At 35.0% G+C, this 8,816-nt stretch overlaps 1 protein-coding gene and 2 non-coding genes across 3 annotated transcripts; 2 read left to right on the top strand and 1 right to left on the bottom strand.

Moving 5' to 3' along the window:
- The first annotated feature begins 44 nt into the window (after positions 1 to 44).
- On the top strand, positions 45 to 118 carry Trnan-guu (transfer RNA asparagine (anticodon GUU)). Its single transcript has one exon. It is a non-coding gene; the product is annotated as a tRNA-Asn (tRNA).
- A 170-nt stretch (positions 119 to 288) lies between these two features.
- Trnat-ggu (transfer RNA threonine (anticodon GGU)) lies at positions 289 to 362 on the top strand. Its single transcript has one exon. It is a non-coding gene; the product is annotated as a tRNA-Thr (tRNA).
- Positions 363 to 4,723: 4,361 nt separating this feature from the next.
- Positions 4,724 to 5,944, bottom strand: LOC134258539 (uncharacterized). The gene is made up of 4 exons (XM_062741099.1): positions 5,802 to 5,944; positions 5,341 to 5,628; positions 4,936 to 5,043; positions 4,724 to 4,740 (listed from the first exon to the last, which is right to left on the bottom strand). Exons 1-4 carry the CDS (start codon positions 5,902 to 5,904, stop codon positions 4,724 to 4,726), a joined length of 516 nt encoding a protein of 171 aa, XP_062597083.1. The 5' UTR covers positions 5,905 to 5,944.
- Between the last annotated feature and the right edge of the window lie 2,872 nt (positions 5,945 to 8,816).

Genomic DNA, 8,816 nt, shown 5'->3' with positions numbered 1-8,816 from the left:
TGTCACCGGGTTCACAGGTGCGTGAAAGTCAGTCAATATATCGGGTCTCAATAGCTCAGTTGGTTAGAGCGCTGGCACGTTACGCCAGAGGCCCTGGGTTCGAGTCCCGGTTGAGACTTGACTTTTCACCACCTGTGACATTTGGCGCCCAACGTACAAAACCCACTATTTCCTTGGAACATGCCTCACAGCATTTCCTTAACTCGTAGAATTCGAGGACGAATTTCTACAAAGAGGGGGAATATGTCACCGGGTTCACAGGTGCGTGAAAGTCAGTCAATATATCGGGTCTCAATAGCTCAGTTGGTTAGAGCGCTGGCACGGTACGCCAGAGGCCCTGGGTTCGAGTCCCGGTTGAGACTTGACTTTTCACCACCTGTGACACAAATATAACTCAATATATGCAAAAAATTTTAATTTTTACTTGTATACTTAATCAAAATAAACAACATACCTTCTGATATAAAACCTGCTCCATCATTTATCTGGGCTACAGCTGAAGACACCCTGAAATCTGTACTTTCTGAACCACCATAAAAATGAGATTTTGGATTTTTCGAGGCCACAGTCCTGTTGAAACTCTCATTGTTCTGGGTGCTTCCAATGTTCACAAGTTTGTCACACATTTTTGAGAATGTTCCAAATACATGTTTTAGGTCTTGGAGTAATTCATCACCAGTTAGGTACCGACTGTATGGTAGATTCTTTGGACGGTATTCTTCTGGGTTTTCTTTATACTTGCACCATTCACCACAATCAGAATGATCACCAAACACATGACATGGGATTGAATCCAAGTTTTTCTTCAACTGTACAGGATCTGTATTATTAGTTACATAGTCTTTTAGTGACAGGGTATGGGATGATACCTGGTTAGTAAATTTCATACCTGGCGAGGCGGAGCCGAGTCAGGTATGAAATTTACTAACCAGGTATCATCCCATACCCTGTCACTAAATGACTATGTAACGAATTTACCCCACCGATGAAACATTTACGTTTTATCTGTAGTTTATAAATGGTTTTCTCTGCTAAATGCTTCATCGCGCTTATACTGTGCCTATTATGACGTCACGTTTGTGTTTGTGACGTAATACATCGACCGGGTATAGATTTACTGACCGGGTATGGATTTACAACTGACCGGGTATAAGTAATCCACCGCTTTCACGTGACAGACTTCAACCAATCGTAAGCCAGGATTTCACGGAAAAATCAACAGAGGTGGGGTAATAGATTTTACAACATAGGCAAAACATTTTGTCAAATGTTTGATAGCTTTAGGACCCAGTAAGGCATACTTTTTTTCTTTTTTGAGTTGATACAACTTATTAGTGAAGTTCTTCTTTGTGTGATTAATAGCCATTCTCTGTAACCACTTGAACTTCGTTGCCACGCATGGTCACCGATTTTGATGAAACTTCACCCATGCATAGTACTTGACACCAGAAACAAATATCAAACAAAATTTCGTTGCTAAGTGTCTTGGTTGCTATGGCAACAGCCGGAAAATTTGAAAAATCGAGATTTTCAGCCACTTTAAATCTTGACTGTGGCTTAATAAAAACTAGAAAAAGCAAACAAACCATTCTCACAAAAACATGACACCTTGATGTCACTTATACTGTAAAGAAACTGTTTAGAATATATCTCTAAGTAAGTGGTAACCAAGGGTACATTTGGAATACATTTAAAATGCTGAAAAACACTCCGTATTCACTAATGGTAGGTGTTACATGCTCAAACTCAATCAACGACTTAAGAAAAATAATGAAAATGTTTGACCTTAAGTATATAAGTGTAAGCAATATCATTCTATAAATAACTTTTATGGTTGCCATGGAAACACAGTGTAACCATGCAAAACCAGTAACTAAGATTGGGTTAATGCTACTTTCTTGAGGAAAAACATGAAAATTCAAGACTGGCAAATATGCATCCTTAGGACCTTGCATCACCAAATACATGAGAAAAATTGGGTATAATTGCTACTTTGCAGTGTTACCATGGAAACAAAATACCAGTGCTTAAAAGTGAATTATTTTTCGCTGCATTAAGAATTAAATTGCCATATAATCAAGGAACAAATTAAAGGACTCAGCTTGAATAGTACTTATCTGTTAGAACTGAAGTTGAATATCATATATTGATAAAATTTGATGAAGAATACAACACTGTTGCTATGGTTACCAAGAAGGGAAAATGTTCGATTTTGTGAACTTTATATCAATATTAAACCCTGTGTGCCAACTTCTTGCATCCACTTAGAGATTGGATGATAGTCAAAATTAAAAGTCAGGTTAGCTGTTAATAAATATCAATCATAAAAGTTTTGGGAATCTACATTTAAGGGTACGTATCCAAGGAAAGAAAATATTTTTCAGGTTTTTAAGCATATATTTTCTGCTTATTTCCATAGCAACTCTCTATTTAAAGAATCTAATCTGAATTTTTTCAAATGGGAAAACTAGGAGCACACCAACATCTTTAAAAATTGATCATTAGTTATGGGGAAATGTGCTTTTTTAAAAGATAGGATCAGATTTAAAAATACAGAGTGTTACTTTGAAGGCTCTATATGGTATAAAAACCTTGGCAACCATTGCCAACCAATATGAAATATCATATTTTGTTCTTGGTATATGTTTCAAGGCTCTTTTTTCTATTATTTGGTCACATTTCATCCTATAATTGTTTTTTATTTTTACGTGTATGAATTTATAAACTTCAATGAAATTTTTTTTTTTACTTTTGAATACTTTGTTACCATAGTAACGTATGTAATAGTTGATTTACCAAACATGTTTATTATGCATTTGAGACATCTGACCTTCAACTTTTGGAAACAGTCATTGCCAATTGTTTGCTTTGCCGCAAATGTTAACTATGGGGCTCTAGACATGTTAAAATATGCCATTTTTCGAACTTTAAGACATGTTGCCATGGTAACTAATGTATAAAGCATAGCAACCAATTTTTGCCTGATTTCAGTTTAGGGTATCAATGACTTTTATCATAGAGAGTTTAGAGAAATTCTGAGACTATTCGTGCCACAGCTCCTATATAAAATTACAAATCATTACAGAGTTTGGCTCTTAAAGTCTGAAAATTTATTGATATGGATCAAAAGGTGAACGCGCCTTGGATATTGTTGTCGTGCCATTATCCATAAGTAGGTTTTTAACATGAAACCCTTTTCCTTCAAATTATGTAACATTTCTACAGCCATGTCAGGCTCCATGGACTTGGATGATCCAGACCAATTTTTTCTACAATCGTGACTGCTGGTTGTGTCATTGCTGATATCCTGGTCACACTGTTTACATTTCTTGCATCGGACAGCATATGCGAGAACCTTCCCTGTGGTTGCACCAATCATACTTCCATGTCCTTCAATTCATAGAAAAGATGTGCTATGATTGATTTTACAAATACATTGATCAAATTTCATTTTTGACTTAACTCATTGTTTTGTAGGCAAATTATGTCATACAAAATGGATAAAAAAATTTACCCAATCTAATGATGTATTACACCTAAGATTAAATTATTTGGACATACCTGATAAGCTGGCATAGTTTCTTGCACTTCCCAGTGTTTGCCTGGTTAAGCATCATATGAAACACTTCTTCTTTACAGCTACAAATTACAAATGGAAATATATATGTATATTGATAATTGTATATACAAATGTATATTGTATATACATGTAATTACACATGACAGACATTTCTTTCGGTTCTCAATATAAGAAATTTATTTCAAGTACCCGTCTTTCTCTTTTTTAATGGCTTCCTGACATGTCAATTCTGCTATTTCCTCAAATGCTGCACCAGCCTCTCTCTCTCTCTTCTTTAATGTTTTATGGTCAACATTGGGTAAGTTCTGTGCTGCCAAAAATCTGTTCACTGTTGTTTCTCCAGTTCCAGTACATGTATATAAAACAGCTGATGAAATGTAAATGTTACAAATTTCAATTATTACAAACTATATTAAAGGTGATTTATTGTGACATGAATTGGCATTTTTTATTTTCATTAAATTTTCAAAAAATATTTTTCTGTTATATAGTGTTCACACATTGGGCACATTTTATTATAATATCTTAAAATATATTTCCTCATATTCAAATAGAGTTATATCTGTATCAGACCTGTTTACCCTTATCGTCATCTCTCAGTATTTTTGATCTAAGATTTGTCCGTGAGATTTAACATTTGCCAGTAAGATTTCGTTTTCCATTGGTTTTACGTATATAAATAGAAAACAACTGCTTTTTGATAACTAAAACATGCTGGTTAAATAACATGTTCTTTGTCATTTTAAACTACAACATGTTTAACAACTCGAAATCACTAATGTGCTTGAAATCTTTTTTTTATTGAGATAACATGTAAAAGGCGTGAAACTGAGACAGATCAAAACGATGATTGATTGATTGTATAATGACTTTCTCAAGATTTTTTTAACCACCTGCCGGTGGAGAGCTGCAAATTTTGTCCATAACGCAGCACTTAAGGCCATCAAGCAGGGAAGGGTCTGTTTTGTGCTAGCACCTACTGCGGATGATATGGTCTAATCTGAAGGACCGGTATCCAGGTCGAACAAGTAGGATTCGAACCCTCAACGTAAGGAGCAAGTCCTTACTGCGCAGGCACTCTAACCAATGCGCCACGTGAGCGACCAGATCATAACGATTGACTGTCAATGATTGTTGTTGATTTCAGCGAAGTCGACATTCTATCAGCCATATTTCAACAGATCATAATGAAAACTAACTGCTATATATCCCAAACAAACGTATTTCTGTATTTTCATAACAGCAAAACGTGAGACGTATTTTGGATTATAAATCCGTAAAAAATACGGCGAAATCGTAAGAGTAAACAGGTCTGCTGTATCCATAAAAAATATTAATATACATAATGTAATTACCAGCTCCCAGTTTTGAGTTTATATCCCATACTCCATTTTGACGTCTCTTTCCAGTTGGAATTTTATTCAATTTTTGGCAAGCAAGACACTTGATGTGAAGCATACTGCCTACTCATAATAAGAAGAAAATAAGTATTTCGACAAATTAATGTATTTTAATGTAGCTGCAGATCTGTAGCTCTCCGAAAAATATATGATATTTATTGCGCACAAAAAACACAGTGAAATAAATCGAGAAGCGAGCACATGCACTTTTTTGTGCATAATAAATATACAGTTTTTTCAATGGGTGGCACTGTGGTTCTCCGGTCTATCAATATATATTTTTTCAGAGAGCTTCAGATCTGCAGCTAATTTTAATGTCATGATATTGAAAATGTCACTCTTTATTTTATTTCACATTACCTAATCCATATCTTCCTTCTCCAATACATGATGAAAGTTGCAATTTCTCTCCACACATGATGCACCCTTTCTTCAGTTGATTGCCCAACACTTGCAACTCCACTATGTGTCTGCCAAAAAGGGGTATTCCTGGGACGGATTCATCGGCATTGTCATCCAATAAATCACTTTCATTGTCAGATTCGAAGGCAGATGTTGTATCAGAATCAGATTCAGACTCAGAGAGTGTCTCTCTATCAGATGGATAATCACCCATGCCTCTCATTTGTGAACAGGCTGTAGCACTACCTGTTAAATAATTGAAGTAGCTATATAATATTATTGCACTTATAGGCATGCTAAACATAACTTTTATATATGTCGCATTAATATGTGTGCATCTCGGTTTTATCAACGATTTCGTCTTTGTTCGTGATCTCCAACATTGCAATACATTGGAAAATATAACATAAATTGTATACCTGACGTATATGCATGATCTAGATGAATATTACCATGCTGTACTTCTTCGTCGTGTCTTGGCTCCGCAAAAAACTTCCCGTTTTCGTCGCGTATTTGCAACATTTTTTCTGTGTTTACACCTTTCACGTCGGTCCCCTTTGTTTGCACATTTTTCATCTACATCGTTTTAAAGCTTTTTTCAGCTCGATTATACGCCTTTCTTCAAACATTGTTGAGATTATGATCTTTTTAAGAGTTTTTCTTATCTCCAATATAAGAGAGTTCTTTTAAACGGTGTCTGTACAAATTTTGACTCTTAAAAAGGCACTCAACCAAATCAAAACAATACTTCGAACAAAAGTACGTCATAAGTACATGAACGTATCCCATTCTACCTTAGCCTTGGGTGACATTGTAGTCATATCCTGGTGTTGTCCTTATTGTTTTCTCCCTTTCCTGTTAAAATCAAACTTTTATTTACTACTCTATTACAATAGTAATCTGTATTTTCATGCACTCAGTAGGAATTATTTGGATTTTCAAAATTTTTAGCTTGTAGATACATGTACATGAATACAGGATGTACACAATGTTGTACATGTTACATATGGTCTACTTGTATGACCTAATTGAGTAATAACATTGATTTTTTTAAATATAATTTTAAGCCTTTATAATATGCTAGAATGAGATCTTTAATTTTTGTAGAATTCTGATTATTATGATGTTTTTTTTTAAATCTCTTCTGGCCTATGTTAAATAGGAGAACTGAAAACAATGGACAGGTCCAGCACAATACTTCTGGCCTATGTTAAATAGGAGAACTGAAAACAATGGACAGGTCCAGCACAATACTCCGATGAAGGTATATAGCTTGATAAAGCTATATAGCTTTATCAAGGTATTTAATGCCCTGTTCACACGACGAGTTTAATTCGCAGTAAATTAATGCGAAGTAAACTAATGCGAATCAAATTAATGCGAATTAAATTGCGTTCACACGTCAGCTAATGCGAAGTAAACTAATGCGAATGAAATTTTTTCTTCTACAGTCAGGCGTCAGTAAGTCTATTATGACGTCATTTGTAAATCACGTCATGTATGCAGAGCCATCCTTTGATACATCATGTAGTGGCTACAGGTATTCATTGATTTTAGTGATTAACATACTTTCCTCAATTTTTGAACCAAATATAGCACAAATACCTAAATATAACCACCAACACGTGTCCTGTGACTTAATTCTGGCCTTACGCATGCGTCAAAATTTGATTTGAATTAGCTTCGCTTAGAGTTCACACGGAGCTAATGCGAAGTAATTTAATGCGCAGTAAATTAATTCGAATTAAACTAATTCGCATTAAATTCTCCGTGTGAACACTAAGCGAAGCTAATTCACAGCAACTTTACGTTTAATTCGAATTAAACTCTCCGTGTGAACAGGGCATAAAATACCTTGATCAAGGTATTTTATGTAATGAAAATTCAAAAAAATTCTTTAAAAATTAAATACTGGAAGTCGAGTTCTGAGTTTTTGTCAGTGTGTCTACTCGTGCATGAAAAACACTGGTATAAAAAAAAAGCATAAAATAACGTCTCCTCACACGACATGTTTTTCTACTGATTTCTTTGTGTTTGAGTACTTTACATGCATGGGTGAATTTACTGACAACAACTCAGAACTCGACTTTCAATAATGAACTTTTAAAGATTTTTTTTGAATTTTCATTACATAAAATACCTTGATCAAGGTATTTTAAATACCTTGATAAAGCTATACAGCTTTATAACCCAAGTCCCGAATCGTTTTTACCCAAGTCCCGAACCGTCTTGTCACTAGTCCCGAAACGTCGTATTAGTCAGGTCCCGAAACGTCGTGGTCCCGAAACATCGTGCACCCCTTTATATCAAGCTATATACCTTTATCGGGGTATTGCACTGGACCTGATGGACATGTGTTACTCATTTACAAAAATTGTCTCATTTTATTCAGAATTTAAACTTTACCATTGATCCCATCAATGTTTCCTCAGCCCTGCCATCACAGAAATTCCAGCTTTCATTGAATATCTGAGCCTTTGGGTATCTGAATATCTCAGTCTCGAATTACAAAGCTCGGGAATTTGTTGTATTACAGCCATGAGACATAAAACTTCTTCTCGTTTCCAATGATGCATGGACGCCGCCAATGCAACTTGGTGTAAACTAACTTGAAAAATTAATCCGGATTTAATCGGATTGATAAAATTAAAAAATAAATAGAACGATTGTTATTTTTCTTTATTTTAATCATTAAATTTATACACAACACTCAGTTTGAAATTTTTGAAAACTGAATTACTCGCGCAAGCCAATTTTCCAGATTTTGGAAAGAGTTTGGAAAGCCTGTGGGATCCGCTCTAAAGCGGAGCGCGCGCGCCCTCTGGTTAGAGTTTTTTTAATAGCTAGACCCGAATGGTCACAATATAAATTTCCGTAATATTACACTGAAAACACCTTCAGAGATAATAGTCACATATAATATATTATGTTACTCACCATGTCGTAAATATCTTTTTGATCACAGATAAGACCAATTTAGGCATTAAAAGCAATCAAAGTAATCAATCTGGGAGTCTTCTCGCTAAGAATTCAAAATTAGCGCCACAAAAATACAGCACAATAGTTATCCTAGCTATGACGTCACAGCCTACTCCACTGCGATACCGGTGAAGCATGAATAGCGGTTCGAGGACTTATATACTAAGGCTATAGGGTGACCGGCTATAGTTATCCATACAGTACCATGCAGGGTACAAGTCAAAACGGCACCTGGTGAAAACGGCACTTAGGAAATATGCAAAACGGCACTTGAGAGTAGTCAAAACGGCACTTTTTAATTTTGAGAATTTGATATTGTTTATACAGAAAATGGATCTTTATATTACATTTATAGTAATAAATGTGTATATAATTATTGATAAAAATGTTTTAAAAATATTTTAGGGGAAAAAATTGACTAATTCATTTGAAAATTATTGTACTTTTGTACAGTG

Source organism: Saccostrea cucullata, unplaced genomic scaffold (genome assembly GCF_032062105.1).
Source record: "Saccostrea cucullata isolate Sc308-1 unplaced genomic scaffold, CSIRO_AGI_Scuc_v1 ctg1886, whole genome shotgun sequence".
Classification (NCBI taxonomy): Eukaryota; Metazoa; Mollusca; class Bivalvia; order Ostreida; family Ostreidae; genus Saccostrea; species Saccostrea cuccullata.
The sequence above is the reverse complement of the archived record's forward strand: the minus strand, read 5'-3'. Positions and strand labels throughout refer to the sequence as shown.

Coding starts and splice junctions, on each gene's coding strand:
- LOC134258539 (XM_062741099.1), bottom strand. CDS start 5,904: ATGTTGCAAATACGCGACGAAAACGGGAAGTTTTTTGCGGAGCCAAGA. Junction 5,629..5,801: donor AGATCATGCATATACGTCAG/GTATACAATTTA, acceptor ATTATTTAACAG/GTAGTGCTACAGCCTGTTCA. Junction 5,044..5,340: donor AGAAGGAAGATATGGATTAG/GTAATGTGAAAT, acceptor TATTATGAGTAG/GCAGTATGCTTCACATCAAG.